Here is a 23,834-nt window from a genome sequence, read left to right as displayed (position 1 = left end):
TTAAGACTAGTTGACAGAAGTATCATTGTATGATAGGTCTGTGGTCCGTTACTGTTCCAGTGTCTTAGGAAAGCTTGTAGACAGTATCAGCCCATATATCACTTCAATTCTTGTTCAAGGAAAACAGGTATTAAGTGGTATCAGTATGTACTCCATTTTTTAATCTCCAGGGAAAGCAGTTAATAATTGTTTGCAACCTCTGTATCACTTAAGTTCATGTTCAGGATTATTAGCAGTAATAGTGTTGACATTGCTACTTTGTTGTTGTTGTTCCAGAACAAACAGGCAATAAAAAGGTTTCTTGTTTAGAAGAACAAGACAGTGAAGGTATCTGTACAACTTTGGTTTTTGTGCAGGGTGAACTTTATTGACAGTAACAATTCTAGTATTTTGTTTGTAGAAATAAATAATAAACGGTATTACTTCCTATATACATTTTTCATTAATTCTACAAGCTCAAAGAAAAATAGTGTACTCTGTAGGTACTGTATTTATGAGTTTAGAGTCTGAAAGTATTCTGTCTATATAGATATTGAGTTTGTGTTTGTTTGTTTGGGAATTTCGCACAAAGCTACTCGAGGGCTATCTGTGCTAGCCGTCCCTAATTTAGCAGTGTAAGACTAGAGGGAAGGCAGCTAGTCATCACCACCCACTGCCAACTCTTGGGCTACTCTTTTACCAACGAATAGTGGGATTGATCGTCACATTATACACCCCCACGGCTGGGAGGGCGAGCATGTTTAGCGTGACGCGGGCGTGAACCCACGACCCTCGGATTACGAGTCGCACGCCTTACGAGCTAGGCCATGCCGGGCCTTTGAGTTTGTGATTGTAGTGTTTAGAAGGTTTTAGCTTTCTGATTAATATTATTGAAGATACTGATTTTCTGAATATTGTTTATAAAATATATTGATTTTATCACAAGTATCTACAAAAGGATTGATTTTTTTATTAGTATCTCTATAAATTATTGTTTTTCTGACTGTAGTTTCTGTAGAAGTAGTTAATTTGTGAAGTTAGATCCTATACAAAGTATTGTTTGGAAATACAGAGTTTATAAATGGTATTCAGTGTTGGAAAATAGTCTGTATATAAGACATTTGTAAATGTAGTCTGTATATAAGATACTTGTGAATGTAGTCTGTATATAAGACATTTGTGAATGTAGTCTGTATATAAGATATTTGTGAATGTAGTCTGTATATAAGACATTTGTGAATGTAGTCTGTATATAAGACATTTGTGAATGTAGTCTGTATATAAGACATTTGTGAATGTAGTCTGTTTATAAGATATTTGTGAATGTAGTCTGTATATAAGATATTTGTGAATGTAGTCTGTATATAAGACATTTGTGAATGTAGTCTGTATATAAGACATTTGTGAATGTAGTCTGTATATAAGACATTTGTGAATGTAGTCTGTATATAAGACATTTGTGAATGTAGTCTGTATATAAGACATTTGTGAATGTAGTCTGTATATAAGATATTTGTGAATGTAGTCTGTATATAAGACATTTGTGAATGTAGTCTGTATATAAGACATTTGTGAATGTAGTCTGTATATAAGACATTTGTGAATGTAGTCTGTATATAAGACATTTGTGAATGTAGTCTGTATATAAGACATTTGTGAATGTAGTCTGTATATAAGATATTTGTGAATGTAGTCTGTATATAAGACATTTGTGAGTGTAGTCTGTATATAAGACATCTGTGAATGTAGTCTGTATATAAAACATTTGTGAATGTAGTCTGTATATAAGATATTTGTGAATGTAGTCTGTATATAAGATACTTGTGAATGTAGTCTGTATATAAGATACTTGTGAATGTAGTCTGTATATAAGATATTTGTGAGCCTAGAGCCTGTATACAATGAATCTAATCATAAATTATTCTGTTTTTAAATGTATTGTCTGTATATCAGATATGTTTTTGGGGGTAGAGTTTGTAAGTGTTATTGTTATTTGTTAAGGCTGCTGCAAGTAGTTAGAAACAGTTCAGTTACAGCTTGTAGCTGATTGCACTTTTGAATAACCAGTAACCATGTGTCAAACTGTTATATTTCATAAACACAATAAAACAACTTGAACAGTGTTCATTTCTTGTCTCTGAGAATGTCAACAATGATTTAATATTTTAGATGTTATTGTTGCTGAAAACGAATTCTGCAAAAGATATTTGCCTTTTGTTGAAGCTTTACAAAAGTTGTGACAATTTTATTTGTGTTTTGTTTGCAGTAAAAAAGTTTCTTGTTATCAACATTGTTATTTGTACTTTAATATCATTGGTGTTGTAATTCTATGCGTATTGGCAATAGTTTCAACAAAGTAAGACAATTATCTCTAATTGAAGAATTTAAATGTTGTACATGTGAAAACCTCAAAATTGGATAAAAAGGAAATAGAAACACAACATAAAGCAGAAGCTTTTTCTGCTGATTGCACTTTAACATATAAAACTGCTTTAAGTAAAAATAAGTTCCAGCCACCTCAGCAAAACCTGTATCTTTTCAATCCACTAAATTTGCTGATTCTTCTAAAAAAATCCAGTTTCTCTTGTTTGAAGTATTTTGACAGTCAGGGTAAAACTTCTTCAAAACCATCATGGTTGTCTGCCAGTTTTGTATATATATATATATATAAAAAAGCCTGGTCATGGTTATCTGATTGTTGGTATTTGAAAAAGAAAAGGAGGCAACACCCAATGTGTTTGTGTCCACATATATAGTTTCACAAAATAACCTGATGTTTCCCATTCATCTACTGATAAAAAGGCTGATGTAGTCAGGAAGGAGGAATTTAAGACTTTTTGTGTCTGTTGGTTCTATGTCTTTGACAAATGACACTGTCAGTCCCATACCCATATGTACTCTGTGTGGTACTTGGGCAATTCAGTCATTGTTGTTAGAAGATATATTGCCTTTGGATTTGAGTTCTGCTACTGGTATGTTTGTTATTGCTCAGGGTATTAACAGAGTAGGGTGTATAATTATTGTTGGGAAATGATGTGGCTGGGGGAAACATTGTTGCCAATCCAAAATTGTTAGTGAGCCATTTACAATTTCATCTAAGATTGATGTTTGTATTGATTAGAATCCTGATGCATTTCACTCATGTGCTATAAATTAAGCTCAGGCTAAGAAATAAGCAAAAAACAAATGATAAATATGTGTTCAGATGACAATAACATAGATTTGTCTTAGACATGTTTTGGATCCATTGGGGATCTGGAGGATGATTGTCCTACTGATGATTCTTCAGTAAGTGACAGTAATGGATGTGAAGGATCTGGTTCAGTAGTTGAAGTTTTATTTGCTAGAAAGGAATTGATTGTTGAACAAGAAAAGGATCTGCAGATCTCTTCCCTATTTAAATATGTCCTTCCAAAGATGAACTGGAAAAAGTTCTAAATGGTTATTCTTTTTTCAAAAATGGTATGCTTATGAGGAAATGAGATCACCAGATGTTCCAGCTTCAGAGTATTGGGCTGTAGTTTATCAAATCATTCTTCCTGAAGCATATTGTTATGAAATGTTGAGAGTTGCTTTGACTCAGACACCCATAAATTTGTAAATATTAGAGATGAATACAACATCAAACAGAGTAATTCTGACATTCAAGCTGAAGTTAATTGTATTATGAATTATTTGATTCTTATCAACATGAAAAGTTTGAGATTTTTGGAAATGGCTGGTTGTTACAGGAAGGTTTTTAAAACAAAGTTTTGACATCACTGTACTATTAACAAACCTGTTCAAGAAAATCAATGCTTCACATGGCCTGAAACACAGCAATCTATTTTTAAAAATATTACATCTTTATTGTCCATTTATCTTGTATTAGTGGTACTTAAATCTAACAAGTCTTTTTGCATTAGCTGTTGATGTTAGTGATTGTTGTGCTGGTGATGTTCTGTTACAATCAGATGACAAAGGTATTGCACATCCTGTTTGTTACTTATATAAAAAAGGGAAAACTTAAATTGGAGTTTATCATTACAAGAGTATGATTTGGGGAAGAATATTAGTTAGACACAGCTCAGAAGGCATTGAAACAAAATTTAAGTAGAAAGAATTGTATACTGTTACATCCTTAAAGCAATTTAGGACAAACAAATGTAGTTCCATGTTACAATTTCAAGACATTCTCGAAAGAAAAAGATGGTAATTTATATTTATTTAGTTTGTGGTTACCAACCTCAATTAGAATTAGGATAGAGAAAAAATTTAACTGACAAAATGTGTCAGGTTTATTCAGGAAGTTTCTGAGGTTACAAACATGACATTTGAGAATTATCAGATAAAGAAAAGTAATGTTAATCTTAAGATGAAAATCATGTTGCATTCAGAGCAGTCAATACTGACGACATATTCACGGAAAACTTATTTCGTGAAAATACATCATTAAAAATTCTTATTTTTTTTGCCTACAAATAACATAATGCTTACTAAAAGCTTACAATATTTTATGAACATACACAAAATATATTAGAAGCTATAGTATAAAAACTTTAAAGGACAGTTTGGGGTCAGTTACTCAGTTCAATTGACCAAGCCTGTAGCAAAAGAGTTAAGTAACTTTAACTTTATTCCTGCTTAACAGTTACAATAAGTAACCGAATTTCTTTATAGTGGTAAGTTATCAGATGTGTAGTCTTGTAAGTGGTTTGGGAATAATGTTGGTATACGTGTATTAGGGGATGAGCAGGGTAGCATTGCTTTAGTAAAATGGCAGTAACGTAAAGTGAAATACATGCTGTTATTTGAGAAACACTAAAACTAAATGTATTTTAGTACACAGTTATAGATGCAAGTAGGGTGATTTGCAACATTATAATATTGTTTTATTATTATTTCTCAATTTTTAACAATATATTATATTACTCTTGTTTTCCTTATGTACGTACTAACAAATGTGTCCCAATTTTAACCTCTCTAGGTGTGTAATACATTATTTTGAATTATTATTTCTCATTCTCTACAAAATACAGATAACTGTAGGTGTGTTTGGTCATGAAGAAGTTGTTATTGATCACCCACTGACACCCAAAGAGGTAAGAGAGATTGTTTATTCTCGGTGTCAGCACCATAACATACACCAGGCTGTCTTACAACAGGAAATCATTCTCTACATAGGCAGACTAATTACAACCACTCCACATCTCTTTCATGGAATTCTTAAAATACGGATTGGGTGAGTAATTCTTGTCTACAATCTGGGATTTGCAAAAGTAATTAAAAATCATTGAATGAGAATTATGTGTTACATCTTTTTATTGGTACTTTAGAACATTTTGAATGTAATCTTTGTATCACTTGTGTTTTATGGAAGTTTAAGTAATACATAGAAGTCAGTGTCACATTTGAGTTATGGAGGTCTCATGATACTTGTTGTTGAGAAACTTCTGTTTTATGGAAGTTTAAGTAACACATAGAAGTCAGTGTCACATTTGAGTTATGGAGGTCTCATGATACTTGTTGTTGAGAAACTTCTGTTTTATGGAAGTTTAAGTAATACATAGAAGTCAGTGTCACATTTGAGTTATGGAGGTCTCATGATACTTATTGTTGAGAAACTTCTGTTTTATGGAAGTTTAAGTAACACATAGAAGTCAGTGTCACATTTGAGTTATGGAGGTCTCATGATACTTGTTGTTGAGAAACTTCTGTTTTATGGAAGTTTAAGTAACACATAGAAGTCAGTGTCACATTTGCGTTATGGAGGTCTCATGATACTTATTGTTGAGAAACTTCTGTTTTATGGAAGTTTAAGTAATACATAGAAGTCAGTGTCACATTTGAGTTATGGAGGTCTCATGATACTTATTGTTGAGAAACTTCTGTTTTATGGAAGTTTAAGTAATACATAGAAGTCAGTGTCACATTTGAGTTATGGAGGTCTCATGATACTTATTGTTGAGAAACTTCTGTTTTATAGGTCAGTAACATTATTTAGAATTTTACACACAAAAAAAAAAGAATTTCTTTGTTTATTAACAATTTTCATATTTTCTTTGTAAATATGCACTAATTATATTGTTTTCATAATTATGTTCAAATAATTCTCATCAGTTTTTCATGTTCCAAGTCAGTGTGGTAAAAATCCTAATTTCACTTTCTTCATCTTTTGCTTTCTTTTTGTATTTTATAAGTGTTTGAAAAGACATCCACAAACCTTCAAGTACATGCTTTTATTCCAACAGTATTTGCTCAAAATAATTGTTAAATAATGTGGGTTCAGAATTAAAATCATTATCAGCTTGCACAAGTTCAGCTATCTCTTCAAGTGTGAAAAGAATTGAATGATTTGACTCCATTTTAGGTTCATTTCCTCATAAAAATTAATCTTTAATTGCAAATGTTACTGATGTTTTGAATAACATGGATAGTAACCTATGCCATGTAGGATACAAATCATCAACTGCAATTCATATTTCTAGCAGGAAATGTAAATCAAATTATAGGAGTTTCTAGAGCATCAGATAGCCATATTACCAAAGAAACCAGGATTTGGGCTGTATGTCAGACCTTGATATATAACATAATTCAGGAATGAGATAAAACTCTATTTTTAGTATTTTCTGGTTGAACTGAAATTCCACACAAAGGTTTGTGAGAAAATGTGCTGCTGATTTATTGATACTGTTTCAACTTTTTGACTTCCATAGTACACAACAGTAAATTTAGTCTTTTTGGTGGATGTCCACTTTATAATATGTATGATTGGTGTTGTGTTATTTACTTACCCTCTTACTCTCTTGGCTAAGATCAAGCATAGTTTGTTGTGTTCTTGGCTATTTGTTTGCATTCTTTATTTTTGGATTAGATCCCAGTGGGATAATTCTCATCACTATATCTGGATCTCCTGGGAGTAGCATGGTGCATAGTGTCCTTAATACAGTCATGCAGAATGCAAGAATTTGATTATTCTTGTCAAGAGAACTGAATCTTGATGCCTTCTGTTAAGATTCCTTATTTTTAAAGTTTGATATTGCTATGAATTCGATACCAGAAAACTGACATCATTCTCACACCTTGTTAGAGTGCTACAACAATGCCTTGCTTTCACACTTGAGTTCTGGGATGATCTGCATCATTTCTTTAGTCTCAGGAAATCCATGGGATCCTCAGAAGTATTGCTAGACATTTCATCTTCATCACTCATCAATGGAATAGAGTAATCATGCTTTCTTCTCTTCTTTCTTTGTGCCTTTTAATTTGCTCTTCAACTGTTTTGCACCTGCTTTTTGTGCCATTTTGACCTCTGATTCTAAACCATTGCATTCACACTAGCATCGAAGGCATTTCCCATGTGTACCGCACATATGCATTGCACTTACAAGCCATTTTCTTTTTTTTCTGTATTAGCATTGCTCTATCAATACAAGATTAGTACTCTCACTCACTGAATGTTGATAGTATGCAGATATCTCTTTTTGTGGCCAGCCATGGATTCATTTTTTACAGAGGGTGTAGTAATCCCCTACATTTTGTCCAGTCAGATTTTGGTGAAAATGTTAGCTGATAAACAATTGATCCAGAAAGACTTGAAAATTAGGTTCTGCAAAATCCTGGTGGTTGGACCCATGAACGCATTGTAAAAAATTATAAATTATTCTACATACAGAGGTGATCTGTAAACTGGTAATGACAAGCTGAAAAAATATACATGCAAGAACAAGTTAGATCATTTCTTCAATATTTTAAACTTTTTTGTTAGATCATTATTTCATTATTAATGTGGGAAAGATGTTTCACTTAGTTTTTCACTGCATGAACATGTTAGATGTACAAGATGAAAGTAAAAATTTAACTACTTTGTACATAGAAATCTATGTATGTAGTTCTAAGATCATTGATATTATAAATATTGATGTATTTATGTAATTATTACGATATATAACTTTTGTTCTATGTTTACTTTATGTAGATGGGTTATACAAGCTATGATACTTCATATGAGATTCTTAAATGAAAATCCTCCTGTGAGTATAATTTTAAATACTGTTTGTTAGAAAAAGAAACAATAGTTTACTTTTAAAAAAAAATTACTTCAGTATTTTCTTTTGCTTTTATTTATTCAACAGTGCTTGACCAATGGTGCTTTTATCACTGCATTGTAAATAAAAAATTCAACAGATTTGGATCTCTATAGTATGCACTAAATGAAAATGCAAACAGTGACGTTTTTGTTGTTCCAGCATCTTGAAAGTCTTGCTCCCAGCGAAATCAGAAAAGTTTTGTACAGAGTTTTGTCTCTTTCAGAACATGGCAGCAGGTATGATATTACTAGTTAACAGTTAGCATTAGTATATGCTAAGTTACTAGTTTTTATGTGTACATGTTGTATTTTTCAATGGTATTTAGTTTTTAATGATTTTCTAGTGGTGGAAAAAACACAGTTGTCAACCCCATTAGTACAGGCTTCTTATGTTTGAAGCAGATAACATCACGGTTGTCATATTTTGGAACAAAATATGACTAGTGTACAAAATTGTTTGAAATTTGACAAAATTTTCCTGAATATATGTAGTTTCAAAAAATAGGATATTTAATTTTGATTTTTATCTACTATTTTTGATAAAAAATTGTTATTTAATGTAGTTATTTGCACTTGGACTCTTGAACAGTTCACCTGTGAGGTAATTTTCCTATTGTGTATAAAAATACTATTTATTATTTTACAGTTTTCATATTTCATAATCTCTATAACCTTCTATGTAAAAATTAAAACATGTTAAAGCTAAAAGGTTATATTTTATTTTTCATTTTCTCTAATATACATTAACTCTAGCTATGATCATCAATGTACAGTACAATGAAATCAGTGATGTTGAGAAAACACCTTAATGGCCAGTTTCAATGTTATATTCCTCTTTACAGAAGTTCCAACCACTGAAGCCTGCAAGATAGCCTCAGAACTCTATATCCGAGACCCTAACCCATTTATAGACATTCCCAGCAACCAATTAGCAACCCTCTTAGAATTCACCACAATAAAGACAAACTTCATGTTCAACAACCACAACTTTATACAAACAAATGGCCTAAGCATGGACAACCCAGTATCACCAGTTCTAGCCAATATTTTTATGACACAAGTTGAAACACAAGCAGTTAACACAGCGTTACATTCACCACTATACTGGTACAGATATGTAGACGACACGATTGAGGGATTCAGATCTACAGAACACACACTTAATTTTTTCAATTACATCAGCTGTATACATCTTCAACATTAATTTCACATGTGAACAGGAAGAAAGCAATCAAATATCATTTCTTAACCTCAAAATTACAAGAATCGATACACAATTTAAAACAGAAATCCACTGAAAAATAACCCATACTGGACTATATGTTCCTTGGAACTCAGCACATGAAACAAAACAAAAATCTCAACATACTAAGAAACCAAATAAACACAGCCATAAAACTATGCTCACCAGATAAAATTAACGACAAAATAGACAAAACAAAACAATACTTCACTAACATCAATAAGTTTCCTCCACAAACCGTAGAAAACATTATATGCACACACCTAGACAAAAAGCAAAATCAACTGGCAAAAGTAAATATATCCCACTAATTAAAAAATCACAAAACCATATACTGCAGCATACCATATATTCCCAACATCAGCAGAAAAATAACCAACATTTGGCAAAAACTAGTAACAAAATATGACATTCCAGTTAATATCCTTTCCATTATTATTTATGTTGAAATACCAACTGATGGCCACAGGCTATTATAACATTATGATCTGCAGAGATGTTTTACCTTCAGGCAAAATGGCTTACACATCAGCTTTATAAATCATTCATGTGCAAGGCTACAGCAGGTAAACTTAAAAAAAGATTGTTAAACCTTCTATATGAAAGTTTACATAATTAATTAAAGTGTGAAAGTAAAAACTCATTACTGTTTAATCATACATGAAACTAATATGCTTAAGGCAAGCAAAAATAGTCAAATGTTAGGATTACTAAACTCAACAGTGGACGAGGGGCAGTTAGCTTGTCATTTCAAAAAGTAATTTATGGCTTACATTTTCTTCTAGCTTGGTGAAATTTAAGCAAGAAATCTGCTTTTTCTTTTGGTTATAAGCATAAAATTTAAGTTTTAGAGAAGACTATTGCTTATCAACAGGTTATTTTGGATTGTGGACAAGTAATTAATTAAGTAATTAATTCTTGGAATGGTGCCTATGTATAATGAAATTAATGTTTATATTTTGACCTAGTGCTTTTATAAACTCATCTAGACTCTTACAGAAATACTGAGATAAATGTTTAAAGAAACATAACCAAACAAATATATTTCATCTGCATATCCTTCACGTGACAAGGAACTGAAGTTTTAATTGTTTGTTTCAGAGATTTAATTTGAAATAAAGCAATAAATAACTTGGATAATATAAAACTTTGAATTATAATGAACTTGGTAACATTAACATTTACTGTAGAGAAGCATAGTTGTTTGGCTGAGACTTGTATTTGTTATAAAATTTGTCAAGTGGTTATTTACTTTAAGCATATATTTCAGATGATATAAACATACATTGATTAAAGTGAGACATATACTGCTCTGAGACCGATTTTTTTCCATATGTAATCTGGTTTGTTTGGTTTACTTAAATTCGTTATAATTTGTTAGAAATTTTTAGATCTGTTATGCTGTTACTTTTACACTTCTGCTTTATATGTTTTTAATACTGTTTCTTAATTGAGTTTTGAAATTAAGTATGTTAATGAGGTACAATGAGTATATTGTACTTTCAGAATGTCAGCTCACCAGAGACGCCAGATAGAGGGTGCTCTTTGTAGAGTTCCAAAGAATTTCTATGACAGAGTGTGGGATATTATGACCCGAACACCAGGTGGTATAATTGTAGCAGGACACCACCTTCCACAGGTAAATCATGATAATATTTTTGATAAGTTACCTTTCATGTTGCATTTAATCCTTGTCTTATGGAAATATATGAATATGTAATATGTATACAATGGTAAATAAATTTTGTACTGTTAGGTTTTGTTTTTTGAACTTTAGCAACCAACTTTATCAGACATGACAGTTTACGAATTAAATTTCTCGCTTCAAGTGGAGTTGCTGCTCAGTAGGATAACTCGCCCTGAATACCAACAGATAATGGTTGAGGTAAAACATACTACAAATCAGTAATCAAATAGTAGTTAAAGTAGAAATTACTAGAAATTTCTTTAAAATGTTGAGTGTATAGTAAAATATGTTCAAACAATTTTATAGAGAATGCAAGATTGCATAACTGCTCTAACCATCAGTAATTCCAAAGTTAGTACATATTATGTCTTTAGTAAGCTGAGTTTACAGTCATTGTTTTCATTGTCAGCGATTTGCCATGATAGTTCATCGTAATTAATTTATCAAGTTAGTCCTTTAGCTATCAGTATACAGTATTATTCCACCTTTGATCTTTCATTAAGAAAAGTCAGTAATTTGGAAAAGCCTCCAATTTTGAACAGAGGTATTTCCACCATATATCGTAATATCCATGAGGCATTTATAAATATAAATTTGATGTTTTTGGTATATTTAGTAATTATAATGAAATAAAAACCGCTATGTAATATAACATTATATTATGTTTTTACTGGTATGCCTGTGAATGCTAACATACAAGCTATGTTTCTGACATGGTAATCTTATAGGTTTTACAGATACAGTTATTCAAGATTCATCAGCATCTCTCATTCTTATAGTACCTAAAATATTATTTATTGCACAAAATGACTAATTGTCCAATAAAGAGACATGTATTCAACATTTATATAAATTTGATAACTTTGTACACCATTGTTGTTTGTTTATCTATTTCATCTCAATAAACATATGCAATGCTTACCTCATTGTACAGGAATAAAGCTGAGAGCAGTAATTATATGTAATACAGCATACATTTGACTATTTTGATTAAAAAATTCATGGAATAAAATATCTTCTAAAGCATTAAGACTAACACAAATATATAGTACTTATTTTATCTTATACAAATAACCTTTTCTGTACAACTGTTTCAAATAGCAGAAGCTACAAAGTAGAGTACACAAGAAGCATTTGGCCTGTGCTAAACCTTTTCATGGACTATAAGTGATTCCCTTCTCCATTAAGTGTCAGATTACTGTAGGAGAGTTTATGTATGCTATAACTGATTTACTAAAGCAATTGCTTGAGAGAAATGCACACATAGAAATCCATTAAGCTGATTCATTACATTTTCATATCACACAAGGAATACAGAACGTTCAATAACTTGCACTGTTTCAAAAGTAGCTTGCAGTAAGCTTTGTGATGTATCAATAAAAAAAATTTGGAAATTTCCATTCCATATAAGGGAGAAAAGGAGTTCTACTGACAAGAGAAAGAAAATAATCCAATGTTTTAAATGATTTATTTATGACTTTGACAACATTAAAGCAAGAAAGTTATAGGAAAAAAAAAAGTGAGGGTACTTGAATTTTACGGTTTTGACAAACATTCACTTTTTTAAAAATGTTTTCAATAAACGTAAAGTTTTTTTCTTTGTCTTCTTAATTTACATATTTACAGCTTTGTTTCATCTTTTGACAAGTTGTCTCTGCGCAGATGGGAAATTCACTTGTTTAAACAACGTGAATAAATTGTCTACAAGAAAGTGAAACACTGAGCTTGCCATCAGGGTGTAAAAGCTTTTGGTTTACTAAAATACTAGCTGACCTTAAACTAGTTAGGATTGAAGTTGTAACATTAAAAAAAAAGTTAACACTAGTTGTTTTAATATTGGTTTTATAGTAATGCTAAGTTTGTCTTATCCCTTAAATAACAGACATAATCAATTGATGACTTCATGCTTTGTGCTCAGTACAGCTCTCATTAGTTGATGATAAAAACATTAGTTGGCAGTCCCTTTACACTGCAGTGACCATACCCACTCAAAGCATTTTGTCCGAGTCATTTTCTCAGTTTAAGTCATAGAGCAGAAAAGGAAGGGTGGGTCAGCTGAGGGAATGATTTCTTCTAACATATTCCATATGCTATCTCCTTGCTAGTTTCTTTCTACATAGCTAAGACACTTAATTGGGTATCATGACACTAAATCTGATCAGTATATTCATTCAACCAAAATCCTAATAAAATACTCTTGGTACAAGTATATATAATTTTAAGTATTCTCACTCTTGCTCATATATTTGTCAACAGGGATCAGTATAGCATTACCATAGTGTTGAAATATATATTCTGTAATAGCATGCAAGACTAAGCCCCATAAAATGCATAACAATATAGTCTTCTTGTCCTAATGCTTTTGAAAAGTACAGTATGCCTTTTATCAAATCTAATATATTTAAGTTTGGCATTTTCACGTTACTCATGTTATTAAATTGTAATTTCTGAAACATTAATACAACCTTCTATGTGTATTTTAAGATTTTGCAAACTTTCTGATTAATAACTGATGTTAGAATTAACATTATATCCAGCTTTATTTGTTATACTGAACTATGTAACATCTTTTATTTGATGTAGATCAGGTTACTCAACTTAGTGAATTTTGATATTATCAGTGGGAAATTTATGAATTTTCTGATGAATAAATGTTCTAACATGAGTAACTATTCTCATGAAAATTTTCCTCTGATATTCTAATTGTCTTTTTCAATTACAAACTCTAATATTCTTTAAGATCAATATTATGTAACAGATGAATTTTTGAGTCATAGATTTAATCTGAAGATTGAGATTATGTAATAGATAAGTTTAGATTTTTAGATGTGGTCTAAGTATTGAAATTATATAATGAATAGATTGTAGAGTTGTAGCTGTAGTTTAAAGATTGAGATTACATAATAGATGGAATTTCAGTCATAGGTATAATCTAAAAATGTTGAGATAGTTTCTATCTCACAATAACATACTTTTGAGTCACGTGACAGTCCATGTTCGGTGTAAATTGTTAGATTCTAGTAAGGCTAAAGGTTATTTGTATGTAATAGTAACTTACTAATGAATATTTTCATAGTTTTCAGGTATATTTTAGTTTTGACTTATTTATAAACTACATTTAATCTATTTTTTCACTTATTTACATCCAGCTGATAATGGTAGTTTATTTGATATTGGAACGGAATCCTGAGCTGTCCTTTGAAGATACTGTAGATCTAGACAAGGTATGTTAATTGAATCATGTTTCATTAATTTTTGTGATATCTTTTTCTTTCTGATGCATCCTGTAGACTATAAAATTATTAAGATACAGCATGCAAAAAAACTTGCTTGTTATTGTTTTGTGCTTTTAGTATTATTTAGAAGAAAGATAAAAAAAACTATATATATATCATACAGAACCATATTCTTTTGTAAAATCAGAAGATGTATGGCTTACATAATCAACTTGCTGATTTGTGCTTGTTATATGATATTATTTGGTAAAGCTGAATTTCACTAAGTGTGACAAACAAAAAAAAAAAAAAGGTCCAGAGTAATTCATCAGGATATTAGCTGTAAAATAATACTTTATTTTTTAACTAACTGAATTTTCAAGAAATAAAGAGAAACGTAACAAAAAGAGACAATGAGAAGAAACAGTCTTAACATGAAACATTCACAGTAAAAATATGGATTTTCCTTGCCACAAAAAACAGTTGTGCCTCTATTGACAATTTAGCTTTGATGATGGTTGAATTTGGGGAATAAACGAGTTGAGCTTTGGTGATCTCTTGTTTGAAACTATATTAGCTGTAAAATAATATTTCTTAAATAATTGAATTTGTGGGAGATAAAGAGAAACTTACGAAAAATGTACAATCAGAATAAACATTCTTTATATAAAACTTACAGCAAAATATGCATTTTACTTTCTACAAAAAAGAGTTAGCTCAAAACATGCTTTAAATCAGGATTTAAAAGAGTCTTAACTGGTGACCTCTTCTTTCTAACAGTATCACCTAAGATCATATTTACATGTTGGGCTTCCAGTTGGCTCATCTGCAAATCCTGAAGGCTAGCATTGCTAAAATTCAAGTTTTGATACCTAAGGTGAACACAATATAGACAGCTTATTTTGGAGTTTTGTGCTCAATAACAAACAAATAAAACTAAAATCTTGAAACTCAGACTTACCCAGAGCATCTAGTGCTACCCACATGACTGGTCATTTGGTAAAGATAACTGTCTAACTTCACATGATATCAGTGACCTTACACCTATCTTTCCAACAGAAACTGAAAAGGTGCTGCTCTTAGTGAATTACACAAAACAGTAGGTGGATAGAACAAAAGAAAGTTGCATCTTTCTTGACTACTGTTATACAAAAACCACACATATCTGCACAATATCACAAGTTGACATTAATCCTAATTTCAAGTCTAATGGAATTTTGAAACCTGTTTATTGGTCAAGGAATAACATAACTTTCTTTTTCCCATATAAAATCACTTACAGACTACACAAACCTTTAAAGAATACATTTAAAATACCTTTTAACAATGAACTGTTAAAAGTGGAGCACTTTAAAGATAACATATTTGAACTCACTACATAATACTTTAAAACAGATTAATTCTTACTGTTAATTACTTTCGTATTAAATTCTCTTTTAAAAAGAAAACTTAATAAAACTACACTTTAATGTTGACACATCACTACATCACATAATAAAACATACTAAACCAACCACAAAATAAACCCTTTAACAAATAATATCAACAATTCAATAAGTACACCTGCAAAACACCTTCTAATGGTAGTAAACATACATCACAAGGATAAACCCTTTAACCCTATTGATACATGTAGGTCAGAGTGTGAACATTTTGACCTTTTACAGAGTCACATTCAAAACTTAATTTAGCATCTCTGAAGTGCAGAATTTAATCTGAATTACTCATTATAATATAAATGTTGTGAAACAAAACTTGATTTTTATAGATTTTAAGCTTATTTGTATACAGAATCATAAACTTAAAAAATCAGGCTCATTTGTCCATCTGTCACATCCTCTCATTCACAGATAGTCCATAGTTGTTTATATTACATCTTTTATTTATTTTATTACAAAACAAAAGACCAAATGTTAATCTGTCAAATAATATATAATGCTTTGTTGTCTATAGTAAAGAGTATTGTAAATTGTGTCTTCAATTTTGAAGTTTATCTCGTAATGTTCAGACCAAGCAGCAACTGAATCAGTTCAAGCTCCTCTTGTCCTAGTTAGAAAAATGGCTAAAACATAATAGTTAAAGGAGGTTGTGTGTGTGTTTTTTTCTGTATTCTTAGGTGCATTATTTCAGTAAATAAAAAATTTAGTGTACTATTACCATCATTATAAAGAAAAAATATGATTGAATTTCACGCACAACTGAAAAATAAGAAAAAGTCAAAGGTAACTGCTATATTTCTTGTTTTTCATGTATATTCTCTATTTATGAGTATAAACGTAAATATGTGAAAGTTAGAAACTTATTAGGTTAGTTTAGGTGAGATGCTTATAATAATATTTCATAAAGCATACTCATGAGCAACTTCTGCATTACGTCATTCAATACAGTAATGTAAGCTGAGTGTCAATGAAGTTATTTACAACTTTTGTGGAGGGATTATTGGTTAGACATGGTACATAGGGCAATAAAACAATAAAATTGACTATAAACAGATGTAGATTGTTATAAGTCTTAAACTATTTAACTAATGAACAGTTGTAGTTTTAGAAGGAAAAAAGGAGTGATATAGATTTACTCATAATTTTTACGGTGGAATCAAGATTGGTAAAACTGATTAAGCCATATAGAGTTAAAAAAAAAGAAAACAACTTTGTATATTTATATAAGGGTTTTTAGAGGTTATACAAATGAAATTTGAATATTGTCAGATGAAGAAAAGTATTTTTTACAATAACATTACCATGCTTTCAGAACATTCAATGCTGGAATTTCATATATTCATAGACTAATCATTAATGAAGATACTGAAAACATTTGATTTCTCATGTATAAAATACTTGTAATCTTTACTGAAAGCTATCCAAGTTTTCAGAAGATATGCAGAATGTATTAAAAGTTATAAAATGGAAACTTTTGGCTACCTTGTGGTAACAAGATAGGTCACATTGCCCTACCCTGAGTAGAAAGAGTTAAAACGAATAGTGTGTGGCAAAAGTAAAATTCATAAACATCTACATTTAATGTTAATCATTGTGTGAAAACAAACTTAAGATAGACATTGACTAAAATAAAATAAAACCCCTAATTACAGTATGTACTAAACACATTCATTTTAATCGTACTCATATGACTGGGTATAAGTGTGCATTCTTTATACATGATTGCATTCAAAATTTATTAAACAACTTTATTATCAATGTATATCAATAAACTTGGAATGAAGAAATTCAAACTTTAATATTGTACAAGGTGTAATTTCTCATTTTCCAAAGGTAGTATTTAAATAAATTCCCAATCTTCATTTCTCTTTACCATGTGACACTTCACTCTGATATGCCCATTTTAGATTTTATTTTTACCCCTATATGACCATCTGTATAGCCCAAGTTGTACATTTATAATATAGGTATTGCTAAGACATAGTGTAAATTTATAGTCTCCAGTCTTCTTGCTTTACTGAGATATAAACTGTAAAATAAAATTCATGTGTCATGTCTTCCTATATCATACTGTCTTTCAAAACCTGTCAGTAATATTCTCCTTACATGTACTTTTTGTGTATTTATAACAAACAGAGAATATTTTATTTTACAGAGTTTTCCTAAGAGGCTAGTTCATTATACTGATAGTTTGTTTGCTATTGTTCAGATTATCTTGATGCCAGCTAATGGAATTATTTTAATCAATTTGTAGTTTAATTAGAAAGCCAGTTACATCAGTCCTACATCACAGTAGATTTTTGTGTTTTTATATGTTAATAATTTGTGTTCTAAATTTTCTGTATTGGAAATAAGTAAAAATTACATTATTACAGTAAACAACCTTAAACAAAAATAGGGTTGACTTTTCTCAAGAGAGCAAAAAAGTGCAAAATCCAATTGTAAGTGTTAAATTTCTTGCTTTTTATGTATATTTATTATTTATTGTTATAAAACTAACTTAAATGCAAACATTAGAAACTTATTAGCTTATTAAATAAGATCTGTGTTTGCGACGTGTACATAGCAGAACGTACTCATTGCAAGCACAGATCATTTTATTTGACCAAGAATGTGCAAGTTGGACATTCTTTGTTTACACAAAACTGTTTCATTAAACAGCGGTCTGGTGCTTATTTTGTTTTTCTTTGAGAGTTTCTGTGATTTTCAGTTGTTTAGTCTGTTTTTGTCTCCTTGAAATCTTTTTGGGGTAATGTTCTGGTATTTCTCTCTTGAGTGTGTGTAGGTACTGGTCAGTTGTTTAGTACATTTTTCTTTCTATAATAGCATGTAGATAATGTTCTGGTGTTAATTCTGCTTCTCCATGATAGTCTCTAGTAAGGGTCAGTTATATTGGATACTTTTCTCTTCTTGAAAGTTTCTTGTAGTAATAATTTTAGGTTTGAGTTGACATACTTGCTTAATTGGTTCAAATCTATATATTGCTAAAATTTCATATGCTCACATATCTTGTGCATTTTGCAAAGTATTAGGTTTGGACTTCAGTTGATATTCTTTCTTTTTAAGAGATATTTAGGTAATAGTTTGTGGTAACAGTTAACTTATTTGTTTTTATGAAACTTGAATCAGTATTTGTATCTAAATTCATGTTTGATGTTTGACCTTTTTTTAAGTTGTGAATTCTTGTGACCTTAATTTCTTTTACTCTTTCATCAGTTGGTTCATGAAGCATTTGATTTGTTTAAACGAGATAAAGGTGATGTTTCATTAGAGCTGAGTGACGATGATATGACTCCATTCTACAATGCTTCATCTACATTAACTGCCAGCTACTTGGCTCGTGCTGTACTGAATGTGTTGCTGAAGCATGGACCTCAAAGTATTAATGCTGAAGACTTGTGCAGAATATCTTAGTCATTGTTGACAACCCATAGCAAGGTTCTGTTGACTCTCAGTATGTCAGGAAGTTTTCTTGCTTGAACTAATTTTTTACTCACTTTTAGTAAAAAACCTGTTTGTGTGGAGGGAGGTTGGTGGGGGAGGGGGGTTCACAGTAGTGAAGAGTATTTTTATACAAAGTTAAAACGTTTAATGAAATAATATATTGCTCAAATTCATTTTTTATTATCAATAGAGTAAGCTGTTCAAATTATCATTTGGTGACACATTTAAGCCAAAATAAATGCTCTGCAGAAATACAAAAAATACCATCACAGTTCAAAATTTGGATTTTTTTTTCAGATTCAGGATCTTTAATTTTGATAAAGAAGTGTATAAGTAATAAAATATGTATGTTAATTAGTTAATTGTAAATAAAAAAATAAAAAAATAATGTTTGCATTATGTATATTTTTTATTTTTTAAATACCATTTATGTATTTTAGGAAGAAAATGTTTCTTTGATAATATACATTTAATATGAATTCTATACAAAGAAATTTGTAAAATTTCATAGTGCTTGTTAATATTTTAAAATTTAAAATACAAAAGAATTCTCAAGATTGAAATGTATCATTAGGACACCTTATCTTTAAAGGTTGTTTCGAATACCTCGATTTAAAAGGTATTGCATTTTTAATAGATATCATTTGAATGCATTGTCTTTAAAAGTGTTTTATTTTTTATAGATATTATTAAAACACCTTGTTTGTAAAGGTATTATATTTTAAACATTATATTTTTATTAGATTTATAACTTGAGACACTGTAAGAGATATTTTAATGCAATTGGTAATTAATATATCATTAATTATGTAAAACTTAAGTTAGGAATTCAATTTAAAATTCCAAGTTATGGGGATTTGGAACATTATTGATGTGAAAATGGTTCTTAACAGTTTTTCTTTAGTGTGTTGAATTGTTTTCATTTTGCTTGTAATTTTGATACAATATTAAACTGTTAAACCTTTTAAATCGGTACTTTTAAGATTTATTTTCTTTATAGTGTTTCAATTAAAACGCTCTTCTATGTAAAATATTTTCTCTTCCGAAACGAGCTGTTTTTGCATATAAATTTCTCAACAAGTAAGTTTCTCGACATCACTGATTATTCAACCATTTGAAAATGTGTTGATTGTTTATATAGGAAAGAAAAATACAAGTTGTTTTTATTCATTCAGTTGAAAATTGTTTACCAACAGAGACAGGTTTGCAGACTCAAATCTTAGTTTTTCTATCAAGATTTATAATTCAAAGGTAGTTTTTAGTGGTAAAATACTTTTTCTCAATAACTGGGATCATCTCAATTACAACAAACAAGGAACCACTTAATAAAATGTGCAATTATACCTGAGTATGTTAAAGCAACTTATTTTGACTTGGGTAGAATCATGTTTGTGTAATTACATCTTCCATAAAAGCTGCTAAAAATTTACACTTGATGATAAATAGTTTTTATTGTGAGTAACTACAAAAAAAACTACTGTGAGCACTCAGCCTTAGGTCATCAATTGAACACCCTTTCTGTTAGGGACGTTTTTCAGGCTTAATTCAAGTACAGCCACAGATTTTACCCCAAATAATCAGAGACTTTATTCCACAAAATGTAGTACCAAGCACTCCCAGAAGTGACATTCTTCCGGGTTACTTACATTTATGGAAAGCGTGCCATATAGACCTCACAGATGATGCTAGAGCTTGAGTACAACAAGTTATCAAAATCTTAATGCTGTTAAATAATGTCATGCACAGTATTACACACATCTTAAGCATTGTGGATTCTCCATACAGCTGGCAGTGCATGATATCTCAGTATTGTTTACTGTATATTTTAGGATTTTGTAACAGTTTGAAGTTCTCATCTATCAGAATTTGCTCATTAATTTTCCAAAGACAGTTTGCCATGTTTCATACTCAAGAGACATCCAGATAATTACATCAGGGCAGTCTGTTAAAAATTTCATGAACAAATGTTAGTTCAGAAATAAATACATCAAACATTAAAAAAAAGGAATAAAATGACATTTAAATGTATGTTTGATTATTTTAACAGGTTAATTTAACATTAACCTGTTATGAAATGTTTCATCATGAAAGTAACTCATTTTATAGAATGCAACAAGTCAAAGTTATGCAGGTATTGGAAAGCATTATGGCAAGATTTGTTTTTATTTCAAGGTAAACTTAGTCTTGCTTACATGAACTAACAGCAACATGACAGGAATTTTGCTTATTAAATCTGGTGTTTTTTTTTTTAAAACTACCCTCACTATAGTTCATAATATTTTAGCAGTCAACCAAATCCCTTGGATGAGAATGTATTATGAGCCATTTACAATCATATTTTACTATTCCATATGTTACTTCAATAAAGAAAATTATAGTGCCTTCTCATCATCACTGAATTGTAGTGCCTTGTTTTCAAGCAGAGCAGACCGACTGCAGTGCATTGTTGACAAAAATATTTTGTTTTTGGTATAACGGGTGCATCCAGCATGATGCAGACTTGCTTAAGTAACTGTAGGAATTTTTCTGCTGGGTACCACTATTCCTTGTCATTTTACTGAGCATAATAAAATACTGCTGCTAGAGTGAACACTTTTTTGACAGTTACCATTTTTTTAAGAAGTGTTAAAGATGAGATATTCAAATCAGTTTATTCAACATGGAGAGAATATATATATATGTAAACTGAACAACACGAAATATATATTAAAGCACATTTCTGTCTTTGTTTTTTTCCATTCATGCTCCTAGCTTCAAAATACTTCTTTCAATCAGTGAAGTAAGTCTTGTTATTTGTTTTGTGAAATTCCTTCACAAAAAGGAATACTGGTGGATCAATGTTAATATCTTGTTTTTTCCTACCTGTTCCTGTTTATATCTCTGACATTAACTTTTCTTTTTTACTGTGATTCCCACTAACTATGACTTTCATTTTTCTGACATTATGTTTTAGGCCTTTTCTTTTCAAACTTTCCTGCCACACTTGTGTTTATAACTCATGCTCACTTTCAGCTACTGGTGAGGGGACCTCCCACAGAAGATTCTGTTCTTACAGTTTGGATGAACAAACACATCACGTCATGATAACCTACCACATAGGTGAACAACACTCACTGGTTCTCCAGTCTCTTAATGTTCAGACTAGATGTACATTCCCTATGAACCTAACTGTAGGGCTCTAAACATAGTGCATTAGTACTGCAGTGTTCACAGGAGTATATGGAATGACTGAATTCTGCCACAATCTATGCACGTAAATTCAGAAGACAGCAAATAGGTAAAGTACTCATACATCAAAAGAGATGTCACAATAAAACAGTAATAGAAAAATGTTCAAGCCCAGTGATAGGCTATTGTTGTACTATATATATGTCTGCAACATGAAAACAACTTGTGTCCAGCTGGGACTATTCCATATATTATTTGTTGAAAACCGTGGTCACATAAGTGCACAGAAATGCGTCAAACATGTTGGCAAGCTTAAACTCATTGTTACTGATAAGTCTGGAGAAATGATTATTTCAGAAATCAAAGATGGATGAACAAGCTGGCTAATGAAGAGAGTACTGTGTTATATAATCTTGTTTAAACTGATGAGGAGGAAGTGTGTATCTAATTATTCAAGAGGAATTAGATGAGGAAGCCCCAGTAGAGTAGATTTTTATCTGATTATTGAGCTAAGACTAGATGACAACCTTTTAATCATTATAACTTGGATAAGCTGGTTTATGAGCGATCATTTAATGCTCTACAATGAAATATATATTTAGTGCATAATGTGATATCAATGTATTATTTTACTCTTACTTCTCCAAGTTGTTGAGTGATATCTGATGTTGAGATGTTTTGCAATAACCACTTAATCTACCATTTCAATAGTAGTGGAATTTCATAAGAGCAAACTGCAGAAATTATCCAAGTAAAAAATTAGGACAGCTGAATTGTTAGATGAAAATACTTGGGAAGATAACCAATTCAAGTGTTAATAATTATCAGGTGTTCTGGCAAATAAGTTAAAGTTAAAAAGACTTTGGTTTCCAAGTGTTGGCAGACTCTTGTCGGTTGAAATTTCATGACTAAACTGCGATTGTACGTGTAAATTGGTTCGACTTTGTACTGTAAGATACGTCTGGTGGCATAATATGACATCTATAAGATGGCAGTCGCAAATATCGAACTGGATGTTAATATCAGTGAAAATTATTTATAGCTCTGAAAAAAGGGTACTTCACTTCCATTGTTCATATTGTTTGTCATCGATGCGAAGAAGAGTAAAAATTAAAATTGTAAAAGAACATTAACAATAAACAGTGACACCATTCTTAAAAGGTCCTCAGAAACGGAAATGTTACTTGTGATATTTAAATATATTGATATCTGTTAGATAAGTGTCAAGAAGCCACAAACAAGTTGCAGAAAATTAAACAATCATAGCAAGCAAACGTGATACAAAAAATATAAATATTCATGCGTACGAAAGTAAGTGATTGAAATGCACGCAACATATCAAACGTGCTTTTAGTTACCAGTTATTTATATTTATAGTCTTAGAAGATAACAATTGAAATCCAACCCATTGGATGAAATTGCTGGTTTCCAGGCTTTGATTGTCCATGGTTTTTAGCACAGAATAGGTTGAAACGTAATCTATCAGATAAAGTCACCACTTTCTGGTTATTTTTTATCTTCAGTTTTAGAAAGAAATGTAATCTATAATACAAAATTGCTGGTTTCAGCCGTTTATTGCCCACGGTTTTAT

At 30.6% G+C, this 23,834-nt stretch overlaps 1 protein-coding gene across 12 annotated transcripts in view; it reads left to right on the top strand.

Moving 5' to 3' along the window:
• The window catches only part of LOC143240204 (putative phosphorylase b kinase regulatory subunit beta), a 125,233-nt gene extending 105,189 nt beyond the window's left edge, over positions 1-20,044 (top strand). For 11 of the 12 annotated variants that reach the window (XM_076482288.1, XM_076482286.1, XM_076482282.1 and 8 more), the window contains 8 exons: positions 37-127; positions 4,998-5,200; positions 7,937-7,991; positions 8,208-8,284; positions 10,797-10,929; positions 11,068-11,175; positions 14,127-14,201; positions 18,848-20,044. In XM_076482288.1, coding sequence (XP_076338403.1) covers positions 37-127; positions 4,998-5,200; positions 7,937-7,991; positions 8,208-8,284; positions 10,797-10,929; positions 11,068-11,175; positions 14,127-14,201; positions 18,848-19,045 — 940 coding nt within the window. In that variant the 3' untranslated portion in view covers positions 19,046-20,044. Of the gene's footprint in view, positions 1-36; positions 128-4,997; positions 5,201-7,936; positions 7,992-8,093; positions 8,285-10,796; positions 10,930-11,067; positions 11,176-14,126; positions 14,202-18,847 lie in introns of those variants that run through there. The other variant, XM_076482293.1, reaches the window with a different exon arrangement.
• The last annotated feature ends 3,790 nt before the right edge of the window (positions 20,045-23,834 follow it).

This window comes from Tachypleus tridentatus, chromosome 13 (genome assembly GCF_004210375.1).
Source record: "Tachypleus tridentatus isolate NWPU-2018 chromosome 13, ASM421037v1, whole genome shotgun sequence".
In the NCBI taxonomy this organism is placed as follows: Eukaryota; Metazoa; Arthropoda; class Merostomata; order Xiphosura; family Limulidae; genus Tachypleus; species Tachypleus tridentatus.
This window is presented reverse-complemented; position numbering and strand designations above follow the sequence as displayed.